This window comes from Natator depressus, chromosome 1 (genome assembly GCF_965152275.1).
Source record: "Natator depressus isolate rNatDep1 chromosome 1, rNatDep2.hap1, whole genome shotgun sequence".
NCBI lineage: Eukaryota > Metazoa > Chordata > Testudines > Cheloniidae > Natator > Natator depressus.
In genome coordinates this window covers 260,309,224-260,325,692 of record NC_134234.1, presented here as the reverse complement: position 1 = coordinate 260,325,692, position 16,469 = coordinate 260,309,224, and the positions used below count along the sequence as shown (strand labels likewise).

The 16,469-nt window shown below is 44.0% G+C and overlaps 1 protein-coding gene across 6 annotated transcripts in view; it reads right to left on the bottom strand.

Moving 5' to 3' along the window:
* GRIN2B (glutamate ionotropic receptor NMDA type subunit 2B) overlaps positions 1-16,469 on the bottom strand; it is a 284,512-nt gene that overhangs the window by 100,061 nt on the left and 167,982 nt on the right. For all 6 annotated transcript variants that reach the window (XM_074941765.1, XM_074941766.1, XM_074941764.1 and 3 more), the window contains one exon: positions 5,192-5,306. In XM_074941765.1, coding sequence (XP_074797866.1) covers positions 5,192-5,306 — 115 coding nt within the window. The remainder of the gene's footprint in view (positions 1-5,191; positions 5,307-16,469) is intronic.

Sequence of the window (16,469 nt, the reverse complement as noted above, 5' to 3'; positions counted from 1 at the left end):
CGGGGTGTCTGAGGAACACCACAGCCTGCTTGTCTCTGCACCAGACCCTGCTTGCGATCGACCCTAGACTCCAACTTCCAACCCTGTTTTTTTTCTCAACTTTACTATTCGATTGCCATCTGTAACCTGGTACCCGACCCTGATCTCCTGGTAATCTAATCGTACCTGACGCCTGACTCTCAGTTCATCCTCTGGCCTGTCTTGGACTCTGTTCTCACAGTAACCTAATCCTCCCTGCCTCCTGATGTCTGACTCTTGGTCTGCCCACTAGCCCATCTCGGACTCTGACTTCCTGGTAGCTGACTCAGCCTGACTCCCAACTCCTGCTCTGACCACTAGGTCTCACCGCCCACGTCTTGCTCATGACATGGGAAAGATAATGGAGAAGCTGATACAGGATTCGATTAAAACTTAAAGGAGGGTGATGTAATTAATGCAAATCAATATGGGTTTATGGAAAATAGATCCTATCAAACTAACTCAATATCTATTTTTGATGAGATTACAAGTTTCGTTGATAAAGGTAATAGTGTTGATGTAATATACTTAGAATTCTATAAGGCATTTGACTTGGTACTGCATGACATTTTGATTAAAAAACTAGAAAGATACAAAATTAACATGGCACACCTTAAATGGATTAAAAACTGGATAACTGATAGATCTCCAAATTTAATTGTAAATAGGGAATCATCATCAAACAGGTGTGTTTCAAGAGGTGTCTGTGGGGATCAGTTCTTGGCCCTACACTATTTAACATTTGTATTAATGAACTGCAAGAAACCATAAAATCATCACTCAAAGTTTGCGGCTGACAGAAAAATCGAGGGTGTGATAAATAATAAAGAGGAGATGTCACTGAAACAGAGCAATCTGGATTGTTTGGTAAGCTGGGCACAAGCAAAAAATATGTATTTTAATAGGGCTAACTGTAAATGTACACATCTAGGAATAAAGAACGTAGACCATTCTTTCAGGATGGGGGACTCTATCCTGGGAAACAGTAACTGAAAAAGATTTGGGGGGCATGGTGGATAATCAGCTGAACATGAACTCCCAATGATATACTGTGGCCAAAAGAGCTAATGGAATCCTTGGATGCATAAACGGGAGAATCTCCAGTAGGAGTAGAAAGGTTATTTTACTTCTGTATTTGGCACTGCTGCAACCCCTGCTGGAACAGTGTGTCCAATTCTGGTGTCCACAATTCAAGAGAGTGTTGATAGTTTGGAGAGGGTTCAGAAAAGAGCAGTGAGGATGATTAAAGAATTAGAAAACATGCCTTAGACTCAAGGAGCTCAATCACTCTATCTATTTAGCTTAACAAAGAAAAGGTTAAGGAGTGACTTGATTACAGCCTATAAGTACCTACATGGGGAACAAATGTTTAATAATGGGCTCTTCAATCTAGCAGAGAAAGGTATATAACACAGTCCAGTGGCTGGAAGCTGAAGTTAGACAAATTCAGACTAGAAATAAGGCATACATTTTTAACAGTGAGCGAGTAACCGTTGGAACAATTTATCAGTTCTCCATCACTAGCAATTTTTTAAATCAAGATTGGATTTTTTCTAAAAGACATGTTCTGGGAATTATTTTGTGGAAATTCTCTGACCTGTGTTATACAATGGTCCTTTCTGGCCTTCGAACCTATGAATCTAGGGTGCTGCTAATGAGTTACAAAGCTTTTCACGCGAGGGTCACCAGTCTGAATCCAGCTCCGCTCAGCCAGGGTTAAAAGGTATTCCAGCATAATAGATGTATAGTGGCCCCTATGTATCAGACTTTCCCACAAAGTCTCCCCATGGGCTTCCTTATGGCACTGGTCAAGCTGACCACTTAGAAGCAGGAGAAGAAAGATCACTCATAAAAATGCCCTTTGTGACTGTGGGGCTATTTTCCTGGGCCTTGCACATGCACGCATCCAGTTTTAGATTCATCGATTCTAAGGTCAGAAGGGACCGTTTTGATCATGTAGTCTGACCTCTTGTACAACACAGGGTACAGAACTTCCCAGAAATAATTCCCATTTGAACAAAAGCAGATCTTTTAGAAAAACATCATCAATTCTTGATTTTTAAAATTGCCAATGGTTAATTACCCTCGCTGTTAAAATTTACAGTGCTCCTCTGGGCAGCATCCACTGACTCCCCACTTCAAAGCTTCTTGCATCAGTGGACACTGTGTGTGGTTCTCTGCTCGGTGTGCCCCCAACTCCATTTTACTGCACCTTTTACCTCACTCCTGTTCCTAGCCCTCTGGAGTTGTCCCCCCGTTCTCAGCTGACCCCAGTTCCTTTTTTTGATCCCTCCTTTACTTTAGGGTTAGATGCATTTTTTTTAGAAATATCACAGAATCATAGAAATGTAGGACTGGAAGGGATCCCGATAGGTCATCTAGTCCAGTCCCCTGCACTGAGGTAGGACTAATGATCTAGACCATCCCTGACAGGTGTTTGTTTCTAACCTGTTCTTAAGAATCTCCAGTGATGGAGATTCTACAGCCTCACTTGGTAATTTATTCCAGTGCTTAATTATCCTGAAAGTTAGGAAGTTTTTCCTAATGGCTAACCTAAATCGCTCTTGCTTCAATTTAAGACCACTACTTCTTGTCCTGTCCTCAGTGGTTAAGGGAAACAGTTTATCACCCTCCTCTTTATAACCACCTTTTATGTAGTTTGAAGACTTATCATGTGCCCCCTCAGTCTTCTCTTCTCCAGATTAAACAAATGCAATTTTTTCAATCTTTTCTTGTAGGTCATGTTTTCTAGACCTTTAATCATTTTTATTGCTTTCCTCAATCTTCTCTAATTTGTCCACACCTTTCCTAAAGTGTGGTGCCCAGAATTGGATACAATATTCCAGCTAAAAGAAAAGGAGGACTTGTGGCACCTTAGAGACTAAAATTTATTTGAGCATAAGCTATCAGTGCTGAATAGAATGGAAGAATTACAACACTTCAGAATGAGGTTCACTTTTTTTGCAACAGTATTATATTGTTGACTCTCATTTAGTTTGTGATCCACTATAAACCCCAGATCTTTTTCTGCAGTACTCCTTCCTAGGCAGTCATTTCCCATTTTGTATTTTACAGTTGATTATTCCTTTCTAAGTGTAGTACTTTGCATTTGACTTTATTGAATTTCATCATATTTATTGCAGACCATTTCTCCAGTTTGTGTTGATCATTTTGAATTCTAATCCTGTCCTCCAAATCACTTGCAACCCTCCTCAGCCTGATGTTGTCTGCAGATTTTAAAAATGTACTCTCTATGCCATTTTCCAAATCATTTATGAAGATATTGAACAGAACCAGACCCAAGACAGACCCCTCTGGGTCCCTACTCGATATGCTCTTCCAGCTTGATTGTGAACCATTGATAACTACTCTCGGAGTATGTTTTTCCAACCAGTTATGCACTCACCTTATAGTAGGTTAATTTAAGCTATATTTCCCTAGTTTGTTTCTGATACAGTATCAAAAGCCTTATTAAAGTTGAAAATACATGATATCTATTGCTTCCCCATTATCAAAAATGCTTGTTACCCTATCAAAGTATATTATATTGGTTTGACATGACTTGTTCTTGACAAACCCATGATGACTGTTACTTATCACCTATTATCTTCCAGGTGTTTACAAATTGATTGTTTGTTTGATTATTTGCTCCATTATCTTTCCGGGTACTGAAGTTAGACTGACTGGTCTTTATTCCCCTTTCTATAAATAGGTACTGTATTTGCCCTTTTCCAGTCCTGTGGGATCTCGCCCATTCTCCAAAACTTCTGAAAGAGAATGCCTAATGGCTCAGAGATCTCTTCAGACAATTCCTTAAGCATACTAGAATGTATTTCATCAGGCCCTGCTGACTTGAAGACCTCTAACTTGTCTAAGTAAGTCTTAACTTTTTCCTTCCCTAGATTAGCCTTGGATCCTACCCCATTTATACTGATGTTCGCTATTGTTAGTCGTCCAATCGGTGCTAACCTTTTTGGTGAAAAGTGAAACAAAAAAGACATTTAATACTGTGGCCATTGCTGCATTTTTGTTATAGTCTCTCCTCCTCAGAGAGTGATGGGCCTATTCTGTATTTGTAAAATGTATGATTGTTACCCTTTATGTTCCTACCTAGTTTAATCTCATTTTGTGCCTTGGCCTTTCTAATTTTGTCCCTACATGCTAATGGGGATTTTTTATATTCATCCTTCATAATTTGACCTAGTTTTCACATTTTGTCTTACTCTTTTAGGAGTTGGGTTGTTGAAGATCTCCTGGTTAAGCCAGGATGGTCTTTCACCAGACTTCCCATCTTTCCTATGCTTTGAGATCATTTGCTTTTATGCCCTTAATAATGTCTCTTTAAAAAACTGCCAACTCTCCTGAACTTTTTTCCCTTAGACTTGCTACCCAGGGGACATTATCTACCTATTCTCCGAGTTTGTTAACATCTGCATTTTTGAAGTCCATTCTCTTCATTCTGCTTTTTTCCTTCCAACTATTCCTTAGAATTATGAACTCGATCATTTCATGATTACTTTCACCCAAGCTGCCTTCTATCTTGAAATTCCATCTTCCAAGATGCAAATGAACTCATTAAATAATTTACCTAAAATGTCATACATGGAGCTGCACCTAACACCCCATCCCACTGAAAATTGTATCTCTCTCTCTCTAGTGGCTGAAGTCCTAAACCTTGATACAAAGGAGAGCTAATGTTGTATCTCTTTTAGTTAGTAAAGGCCTGCGATTTTGATGCTGAAGTTCCTGAGTTCTAGTCCTCATGTCATATGTAAGGCGAAGCTGGTAACTGCAGTGTCTACAGCCAGGGGTCCATTCGACTGACTGTCCTCATTCAAGGCTGTCCTTAAATCTGTCAGTGGTTCTGCTGTAGGGAGCTGAACTCTGTTACGTAAAACAGGAAAGTGGACGCTGAAGGGAACCATGAGTGAATCTATGAACGTTTTATGAAAACTAATATGATAATGTATTGGTGGCCTACATTTGAGAAGAGATGGTGTCCTTGTATTATTGGAGATACCCGAATCCAGCTCCCACAGATCCTCAGAGGAAGTAAGGAGCTGGTCACCCTTTGGTACAAGGAAGTCCTGAAGAGAGAGGGGTTAATTTGATGAGCACCTTCACCACCCTCCTCCTTCCCAGTTTAGTCCAAGAGTCTCCAAACATATCCTACCCTCTCCCATTTCCTCTCCTTGGTCAGAAGGATGATCACCAGCTTGGGATGCATCTGGTAGCCGTCCTCACTGAAGGACAAATTCCTCCCTTCAAAGGTGACATTAATCAGGTACCTAGAAGAGAGAGAAAAGATAGAAGATTTTAAACACACAACAACCACACCCAGAACAGGGACCTACCTCCCTGACCGCAGTTTAAATGAGGGTTGTAGTGACACTGCAACGGACTTGGAACAGCAGGGAGGGAATCAGAGAGGGAACGGGGGAAGTAGCAGTGGCAGAGGGGTAACAGGAGAGCAGTTACGTAAGGAGTTGAGAGAGACAGACCAAGGCAATCTCCCATATGTCACTACTGGCCGCTGTGATAGGATGATCACTTTTCTCTCTGGCTCTTGCTGAATTGCTTTGTGAGTAGTACGCATCGCAACCACATTAGTGCAAGCATGCTCACAGTACTTAATTTCCCCTTCCATAAAGGGCATGAATATTCTGCATGTGCTCCAGACCCTCATCCTCACTCTCTCTCAGAGAGGCATCTCCTTCACATATCATTGAAAGATGGTCATGGGATGGGGATACAGAGGTGGAGATACTGCTCTCATCAGGTGGCCAGCTAATGTGGCAGGGTGCTGCAGGGAGTGGAGTAAGGAAAGTGAGATGCGCCCTATTCAACTGCCATTGACATCAATGCACTTTTTGGCATTGACTTCAATGGCAGCAGAACAGGGCCCAAAGCAGCTCTTTGAGGCATAGGATTAATTCACAGATTAAAGGCTCTGATAGCCAGTTAAAAGTGCCTTTCTCTAAGGATGGAATAGTTCATTGTATGTAGTGGGATCAAACAATAAAAGTCACAAAGACGAACAGAAACCAAATCACTGGAGCACCTTCTCAAGATCTCATTTGGTCTATAGCGGGTGCCTCACTGCTGAGCAGCCCAGTCCAGTCTTGGGCCATCCCATAATAAAAATTAAAATGGTCTATTAAACAGACTGGGCCTCGTACTCATTTGCAACAAGGCCACTTTGCACCACTCTGTCAGTGAAAAGGGCTTTCATGGAGACATAGTTTGCTGTTCTACTCACTTTAAGGCTCCTTGACACTGCCAAAGCATTTTAAAGAGGCCTGGCTGTACATGAGAATCAGGTCTATTGTTTTTAACTGTCCAAATGACATGTTTTATTTTAAAATTACATTGTGGGCGTGAGGGAGAGGAAATAGATAGATTCATAGATATTAAGGTCAGAAGGGACCATTATCATCATCTAGTCTGACCTCCTGCACAATGCAGGCCGCAGAATCTCACCCACCCACTCGTGTGATAAGCCTCTCACCTATATCTGAGCTATTTAAGTCCTCAAATCATGGTTTAAAGACTTCAAGGAGCAGAGAGAGAATCTTTCAGCAAGTGACCCGTGCCCCATGCTACAGAGGAAGGCGAAAAATAGATGTTTCATAGTTCAATGGCTTATACGAAACCTTTGGCAGTCTCCCCTGTTTGTATATTTCACTTCAACTCACTATCCTGTTCTCGCAAAACTAGAATTTTTCATTACACACCTGCTATATCACAAGTAGAGTCACATAAGCGTAAGAGCTAGAGGTGACCATCTTATCAGCAGGGTTGGCCCCAATAACAATTTCTTCGGTGTTTTGTCCAGTCCCATTTAAAAAACTACTGAAGCAGTGTTTCTATCACCTACATCAAAAGACTCTTCAACTCTAATACACCACTGTGACTCTGACAGACCAGATGCCAGCTCATGCCAAGCATCCCCGGCCTCAATGGAACACTGATAAATACACAGCTAAAATCGGCCTGGCTCACTTGTGTGTTAGTATGGTTCAAATAAGTATTAGAATTATAAACATGTGCTTAGAATTTAGACTTTATGGAATGCTTGCAATCTCACTTGTAACATCTGTATCCAATACTGTAAGATAATTTTTAAATGTTTGTATTATAAGCCTCTATGACTGCGTAAATCACGGGTAAAGTACTGAGCTCCAAGCTCCAACTGACAGTGTTATATCCTGGCTAACGAGGAAGGCCCATCAACACCAGATGAACTATTGTGGAACATTAAAAAGGACAAAAGACTTGGTTGATTGCTTTCCCTACCACCACCCCTATGAAGATGAGATATGCAAGTGAATTTCTCCCGTCAGCTGAGTTTGCAGCTGAAAGCACAAGGGAGGAAGAGAATAAAATACCCTAACAAGAAGGAACTGTATATTATGCCTGATTGGACTCTGGGGGCAAGATTTCTAGGCATAAGCAAAGGATCCTAAGCTGCTTTGCCTGGGTTAGCCCTAAAAGATATAGAGCTTGCTGATTATAGAAACTTCTATTATCTTTTGAAACTTAACATTGGAACTCACTTGTGTATGTATGCTTGCCTGCTTTAACCTTACAAATTACTCTCTGGCTTCCTTTTCCTATGTAATAAATCTTTACATAGTTTATTATAGGATTGGCTACAAGCACCTCTGGTGTGAGATCTAAAGTGCAATTGACTTGGGGTAAATTACTGGTCCGTTGGGACTGGGAGTAACCTGAATATTGCTGTGATTCGCAGTAGAATGGACCATCTATCACAAAGGTCAGCTTGCCTGGCTGGCAAGTGCCCAAAGGGACTGTCTGTGACTCCATGTTAAGGCCGTTATAGTGCCTGAGGAGATTACACCTGATCATTGGTTGGCAAAATCTAAGTACAGAACTCACAACCAGCTTGGGGTTTGTGCCCTGTCTCTTAAAAGTCTGCCCTGAAGTAGGTACTCGCTCTTGAGCCACTGCAGGACAGCTTAACAAACACATTTTGTTAGGAAATGTTTCCTGGTACTCAAACTAAATTTCCCTTTAATTGCACTTGAACAATCCTAAAAAATGCCTCTTCCTTTGAGCTATTTAAACCCTCTGAACATTTGTAGATGATTACCATTACTAACCCCATCATAATTTAACCAAATGACTGTATACACAATCAGTCAAGTTTTTATAAAGCAACTAATAATTTTAGGTGCCTCCCTTTATGGGTGCCCAATTTGAGTCCAAAGGGTCTGATTTTCAGAGAGTGGGTGCTTATCATTTTCTAAAATTCAGGCCTCTTTTACAGTGAGTTCTTTTAGGCACCCAAAATCACTAGTCATTTTTTAAAATCTTGGCCATGTAATGTCTGGAACATTTCCTCAAGCTAGATAAGTCCTCCAGTCTGAGAACCACTTTTTTGCTTTTCCCTGAATTCCCTCCAATTATTTTGCATCATTCTTGTTCTGATGTGTCCAGAACAGCAAATGTTATTCCAGGTGAAAGGCTCCCTCAGAGCACCAGAAAAATTGATAAGATCCCTTCAGTGTGAGGCCATCATGAGAACTATTTCAGTGTGGGTTAGGAGGCAGCTTTGTTTCAGTGTTTAGAAAACAGCGGCAAAAAAGAAGAGATTAACTATGCATCAATATTAAATATTTCTAACAACCTTCCAAGAGCAATAACATTAGGGGAATCTCCATCACCACAGCATGGAGACAGCAAGAAAGTTCACGGAAATCAGCAAGAGCTATTTGACAACAGGGTTTCTTTTCTTTTTGTTTTTCATTGCAAAGATCAGAACCATAATAATAATTAGAGAGGAGTCAGGAGTTGCATTGAGATTTGCACCTAAAGCAGTACTAAAATCCCTCTGTTTCACACTTTAAGGACTGAATTTAGTCTCTAAAATTGGTACAAGAACTCTTCAGGGAGTTCTCTTTCTAGTTCTGTAGTAACATATTTACCAACTTTTACAGTGGGAATACTTAAACATGCTCCCTTCTGAACGTTGCCCTGCTTTCCTTACATTTCTTAAGATACTTGTATCCAAACAACTACTAACAGCACCCATGATCTCCAGACCTTGGACACATAGACTTGCACACTCTAATGGTATCTCTGACATAGGCCACTTTTGAAATGTTAAAATTAAACCCATAGTCTTTTCCCTTCGTTGGGATAATGGACATGCACTACACCAAGATTAGCCAAATGGATTTGCTCAGATCTGTCAGCTACTTCCATTTTCCGTCGCTGCCGGTCTGTCTCCCTGACTCACGAGCTCTGCTCAGCACAGAGATCCTCAGGACCCAGGGAAGCAGGCTGGGCAGACGAGGGTATGGTAGGTGGACAGTGATGGAGAGATGGGCCTCTGGGTGTGGGTACTGGTTAACAGGGATGGATTGGGGGCGGGGGGAGGGGGGGGATGAGAGGCTGAGCAGGGATGTGTGAGGGACCTGAGGGAGAAGCAGCTTGTGTGAAGGGCAGATGGGGGCCTCCAGCGGTGTAGAGGGCCTAAGGTGATGGAAGCCCAGTGCTTCTTGCCAATGTATTAGTGTTTGAAAGGCTCCCTGGCACAGCAAGCCAACAGTGTACAAGACAGCAACACCCACGCAGCTGACTGACTGTGCACACCACCATTGACACACTAAGGGCCCACACACGGCATTGCTGCCTTGGTACGTGTCCCAAACAGCCCTTATCTCCTCCAACCAGCTGCTCCCAAGTAAGACCTACATTCTGCCAGAACCCCCCATAACACCACCTCCCCCGAGCAAGGAGCTGAGTGGGAATGGGGGTGAGCAGGGAGACTGCTCAGCATCTCTGCACTGAGGCATTAGCTATGGAGGGAGGAGACATGTGTGCAGTGGGTGGTGGATGGGGGGGGGTGAGGTAATTCAGAGGAGATGAAATCATGGTTGTAGGTTGGGTGAGTAGTTAACTAGTGATATCCTGGGTATTTTTATGCTTTAGCTGATGATACAGGCACTTGAGCAATCTTAATTGCCTTTTAACAAAGCTTTCTGTTTGTGGAATAATTGTAATACATGCATTTCTCTAGCACCTAATTTCAAACATTAAAGGGTCAAAAATCCTGCCTTCATTTACACTTTGTGCTGCCCCTTTGGGTTCAGTGGAGCTGCCAAGAGTGCAAAGGCAGAATCTGCCCTTAGAGAATTAAGATGCACACAATATTATCCTCATTTTACAGATGAGCAAACAGGAACAAAAAAGGTAAGTGACTTGACCCTAGTCACATAGAAAGTCGGTGGAAGACCCCATAATAGAACCCAGGAGACCTGATGCCCACTCCTGTGCTTGAACCACTAAGCTACATTCACTTTCTTAGATTTGAGATCCTCAGCACTTCTGGTTAGTGATGAGTAGTTCAAAAGCCACATGGAACAGGAAATAGAGCATTAAAATCATACAGAATGGGAATTTGGGACTCACTGGTTGCAGACGAGTTACTAGGACAACTTAAATAGCTTCAGCTAGTGTTGGAGAAAACATGGGGAAATTAATGTTTTTAAAGAAAAAAGTTAACTGAACTTCTCTGAACCTCAGATACAGGTTTGAAGGGGATGAGTTTGAATACTGAGCTAACCAGTTCTGCCTCTTGTCTCCAGTTTGACTGCGGATTCTTTATTCCTGGAGCTACAGGCAAGATGAGCTGAACTGGAAAATGACCCAGCTCAGCCAGTAGAGGTCTCTCTCCAACACACCACATGCCCACACACACATGCACCCCTGTGTCCTGTCATTCCGTGTTACGGTCAAGAGCGACAAACAGCCAGTCTGAAAACAGCACTATCATCCCAATATCTGCTGCTTTCCCTAATTAGGCACCTCATAAAAATAAGACCACCACTCCACTGGCAGCACCTTCTCTCTCTGGAGTGGCAGGGTATGAAAGAGAAATAAAGGAAGCAATGGGAGGACAGTTGGAGAGGGTGGGGAAGAGAAATGCAGAGAAATTTATCTCTTGGCGAGAATTTGCTCAGCATAACAGAGGAATAAGGCATTTGGTGGGGGGGATGTGGTAGGAGGGGACTGGAAACTAACATCAACCCCTCTGTGGTGACTTGCTGTCAAATGAGTTAATCAGCAGGGGCCAGCAGGACTGGGTGGCAAAGCGGAGGAAAGAGGCATCCATGTGCATGCCCTTTGCCTGCTGAGATCTGCATGCTAGAGGACTCCGTTTCTTCTGTGAGGAGAAATACCACAACCCCTGACAGAAGATATCGTAAGTTGGAAATTCAGTCAGTTGAATCACCCAGAGTTCCCTCCCCACTATGTGAGTTACACCTGTGTAAAACAGAATGGGACCCAGGATTTCTAAAGCTCTGGCATCATTCCAGTTTTGCAATAATCTCTGCTAAACCTGTCCTGAGCTCCACATAGTTCTAACCAATGCCTTTCAATCCAGATTTTGGCACTCCATACTATCCAGTCCTGGGCTGCCACATGAAACTTTGTCAACGCACCTCATTCCTAGTCTGCAGCACCTACTGCTACTCCATTCCTGGGCTTCTCCTGAAGAGACCACCAGTGTGTTTGGTGCATTTACAGGACAAACAAAAGGGACAATCACATTCATTTTCACATGTGAATTTTGGTCGTCAAAGGCAAGAGATGTAAGGATGATGGACTAACCCAACATTGCGCCACTCAACAGTCCCACATCTCTTCATTCAGCCCTTCCCTCATCCCTGGGACAGTTAGTCCTCAAATCCCCTTACAATGTCACCAGCATTTCCGTCCACACTCAAGATGAGAGTCAAATCATGTAGTTAACAAAAGAAAACAACCCACCTTCCCCCTCACTACCGAATCAAACCTGAATTCCCCAAACCTTTTTGACGGTTCAAAGTCATTTTGAATAACGTCCTTTCCACACCACCTTTTTACACTTCTAACAACCACCTCTCTGATTCTGGATTTTGGTGAGGGCTCAACATGTTCAAATGTCGCAAAAGTGTTCTCATATGCATCCCAGGCCCAGCTGGAGACACCTGAAATCTCTTGAGACAGGCTGTGATAATGAGACATCAAGTTCAATTAGACCGACCGATGGTCTAGATAAGCCTCCGGAGCAGAGCTAGGCAGGGAATGGTTTTCCTGTCCTCCAAAAATATTTGAGATATCAACATCTTTTAACATCTTAAATTGGGATGAAAAACAGAAGTCTCAAACATTTTCACAAACCAAAAAATAAAAAATAATAATTACAAATTGGTTTGCGTCACTCAAAACGTTTCATTTCAATTGCAGATGGGACACTGGATAGGGTGGGCCAGGGCTCTGAGGTGACACTGAGCATTCTGTCTCTCAGGTGCCGGGCTGGCTGGTTCTTGCTCACATCCTCAGGGTCTAACTGGTTACTATATGTGGGGTCGGGAAGAAATTTCCCCCCAGTTCAGATTGGCAGGGACCTTGTGGGGGGTTCGCCTGCCTCTGCAGAAGTGTGGGCTGCTTGCCAGGATTATCTGGGTAGATCTCACTTAATCATTTGCCTGCCATTGCAGGGGCCCCAAGCACTGCTGTACCAGGTGCCCTCCTACTCTCTGCTTGTGGAATGTAATCGGCTAGTCTCATGTGGGCCTTACTACTTTGGTCTCATTTCCATTGTTGGTTTTAGTGGGTGGGTGTTGGTGGACTGTGTATCCAGGAGGCCAGACTATATGATCTAGTGATCCCTTCTGGCCTTAAACTCTGACTCAAACATTTTTTTTTTTTTTAAACAAAATAATCTTTTTTTCTAAATTCACTCAAATGTTGATGTGTTTTCGGTTGAACAACTGATTTGTTCCCAGTATTTCTTTTGAGTCAAGCGATTTGTCAAAAATTGCCTTGGTTCACAATAAGTTTCAGTTTTGACGAATCAGCATTTTTTGGCAACAAAAAACAAAAAAAACAAAACAAAAAAAGTTTATCAAAAAATTCCTGACCAGCTCTACTCCTGCACTTTTGGTGCTTAACACAACTGATCTGCCAGACCTTTTGGAAGTTCACCCATCTTTCATTCACCCCATGCTCCACCTGCATTCTGTGCCACATCGGCTGTTGCAATGCTGATGGCTTGTATTGCTGAGAAATGCAGATACGTCTGGCTGTTTTTATGGAGCATCTGGATGTTGTCAGGTGCAATTTATGGCAAAATACTTCCATGTAGAAAGCCCAATCAGTGCTTATTTAACATGGTACAGGGCCTGGACTCTGCTCCTTCTACTGCAAGAGGAAATGAAACAGCAGAAGCCATTTAATGATCAGATTAAAATTTAAAGGAACCGTCTTTCAGTCTGTCTCTCTCTTTCACTCCTTTCCATCTCTCTTTCAAATTTTCCACTGAATTTGATGAGATGTATTTTAAAGGATAGAGGAAAACGAGGCAGCAAAGGGATTGGCTGAAGCATGGCATAGTGCAGGTATCCTGAGCAAAGGCAGGCCAGAAGAGCTGTCCAAGTTACAGCCACTTGGTGACTAGTGAAACAAACCTTCACTGCTGGTTTAAGTGAGCCATTCAGAGCTAAGGGCAGCCTTGTACAATTCTCCTTGCCTATTCATGCAGTCATCTCTATTTATTTATTTTAATGGGTGAGTATAACATCATTTTTTCAATCTCATCAATCATCATGAAAAAGGGTAGATGAGCAGATTTTGTGCCTGGGCTGGTAAAGCTCTTTAGGCTCCTTCAAGCTAAATGGCAATATAGAAATGTAAGACATTAGTTTAGTTTATATGTGCCATCAACTATGTAAAATACATGGAGCTGGTGTAAATGGATGTAGCCCCCTCCCCCACTGTTTTCAATGGAGCTACACCGGTTTAGGCCAGCTGAGGATCTGGCCCATCGTTTTGATGAAGTCTGGTTTTCCTGATGCTTTATCCTGACTCGTAAAATGTTCATTTCTACCAGAAGGGACATCATCACTTATGTTTTATTGCTATTTCTCCATTACCTCCTGGAAGACATTTTTTTAAAATGTGTGCTAATACTTCCATACTCTTGCTACTGCTATGTGTACTTTCAGGGCAAATAGATTCAAGTATGAGCATTTTCCATCACTCCTGCAATAGAAATAAATGCACAAATAGAAGTTAACGTCACTGTATTGCATTTTTCTTCTATTTATTTATTTTCAGTGAATGTAGCACTTGGGAAAGATACTGAGATGACGGCACCTGGAGATGGTGTTTGTATTTATCCCCAGAATCCATACATCATGGACAATGGCAAGGCAAGTTTCCCACACACACACACACACACACACACACACACACACACACAGCGCAATCCTAACTAAAGGAGACTATCACTGGGAATGAAAGAGAAGTTCCGTTTCCATGGCCCATGCAGTCCTCTGCCCCTCCACTGAGAGCACGAACAAAAAGGCCTATCACTGGCAATTGTAATGGCCGTTTCTGCAACATGGACACCTGTCCATTAGGAACTGTACTGAGACGGGACTCATTTTGCAAAGGCTGCTGAATGGCCATCAATTAATACCAGCTTTCAGGCACTACCAGCCTGGGGAAGGATTGATGCCGATGACCTGAAGATAAGGCCATATCATCCCACAATCTCACTGAGCCATCCAGTCTCCTCAGTAACTTTCTTTCACCCACCAAAGAACATCCCAGGGCTGATTCTTCAGTGCCTGGCACCCTGTGCAGTCATTTACACCTAGGAAGGAATAGCTGAAAGACACTGCCTACCATGCTGGCAGACCAGGTGCCAAAGTTTCCAGGCCAAAGTCCCCTGTCTCAGCTGAACACTGACAAACACAGAGCTGGAATCAGTCTGGCTCTCCTGTGTGTTAGTATTGCTAAAATAAGTATTAGAATTATAAGAATGTGTTTAGTGTTTATGGAATGCATGTAAGTTGCTGCCTGCATTAATCTCACTTATAACATCTGTCTCCCATACTGTAAGGTAATATTTGAGCATTTGCATGTAAGCCTCTAACCATGTAAATCACCAGACAGGAGAGAGACATTAATTAGTGTGAAATGCTGGTCTACAACAGTCGGTGTTATGGCCTGCCCAACAAGGAAGGCCCATCAACACCAGATGAACTAGTGTAGAACATTAAAGAGGAAAAAAGAAAGATTTTTTTGTTTACTCTTCCCCGCCATGAATATGAGTCATGGAAGTGAATTCCTCCCATCAGCTGAGTTTGCAGGTCAAAGCACAAGGGAGGAAGGGAATAAAAACCCCTACCATGGAGGAACTGTATCGATATGCTGCTTGGACTCTGCAGAGCAAGGATTACTAGGTGTAAGCAAAATGCCTAGCCTGGGTTAGCCCTAACGGACATACAGAGCTTGCTGATTATATAAGCTTCTATTATCTTTTGAAACTTAACACTGGAACTCATTTGTGTGGGGGTGTACCCAGTGGTGAGGTGGAGCTGGTGCGCACCGGTTCGCTGGAACCAGTTGTTAAACGGGACAACCGGTTCTAAAAGGGCTTCTAAATTTATAAACTGGCCAAAAGTGGCGCCTTAGGTGCCGACTCCGTGGGTACTCTGGGGCTGGAGCACCCACGGGGAAAATTTGGTGGGTGCAGAGCACCCACCGGCAGCTCCCTGCCCCATGCCTGGCCCCAGCTCACCTCCGCTCCGCCTCCTCCCCTGAATGGGCCGCCCTGCTCTGCTTCTCCGCACCCCCCTCCCAGCTTCCCGCAAATCAGCTGTTCACACGGGAAGCCTGGAAGGGCTGAGAAGCAAGCGGCGGCTTCGTGCTCAGGCCCAGGGAGGCAGGGCGGAGCTGAGCTGGGGTGGGGGGCGCAAGGAGGGCCGCCCATGCCGCAGCAGGTAACCCGGGGGGCGCGCAGGGGAATCGCTCCCTGCCCCAGCTCACCTTTGCCTCCCACCGCCTGCTTCTCAGCCCTCCCAGGCTTCCCGCACGAACAGCTGATTTGCGTGAAGCCAGAGGGGAAGGGGGGGCAGAGAAGCAGAGCGGGGCGGCGCGTTCAGGGGAGGAGGCGGAGGCGACCTAGGGCCGGGCTCAGGGCAGGAAGCTGCCGGTGGGTGCTCTGCACCCACCAAATTTTCCCCGTGGGTGCTCCAGCCCCAGAGCACCCATGGAGTTGGTGCCTAAAGCGCCACTTTTGATGTGATCAGTGGGGGTAGCAGCCGTTCCCCCTCCTCCCCCCCAGCTACCCTCCCCTGCCCCTAGGAGCCAGAGGGACCTGCCAGATGCTTCCTGTGAGCTGCCCCAGGTAAGCACCGACAGGACTCCCCACCTCGCCCCCCAGCAGGTCCCTCTGGCTCTTAGGGGCCGGGCGGGGTGGGCACCCACTACGGTGGCCCACGAGACCCTCCTGCCTAGTTCCAGGGGCAGTCAGGGGACAGGGGTGGATGGGGCAGGGGTCCCCGGGGGCGGTGTTGGGCCACGACCCCCTCGTGGGGTGAGGAGGGAACCGGTTGTTAAGATTTTGGCAGCTCATCACTGGGTGTACC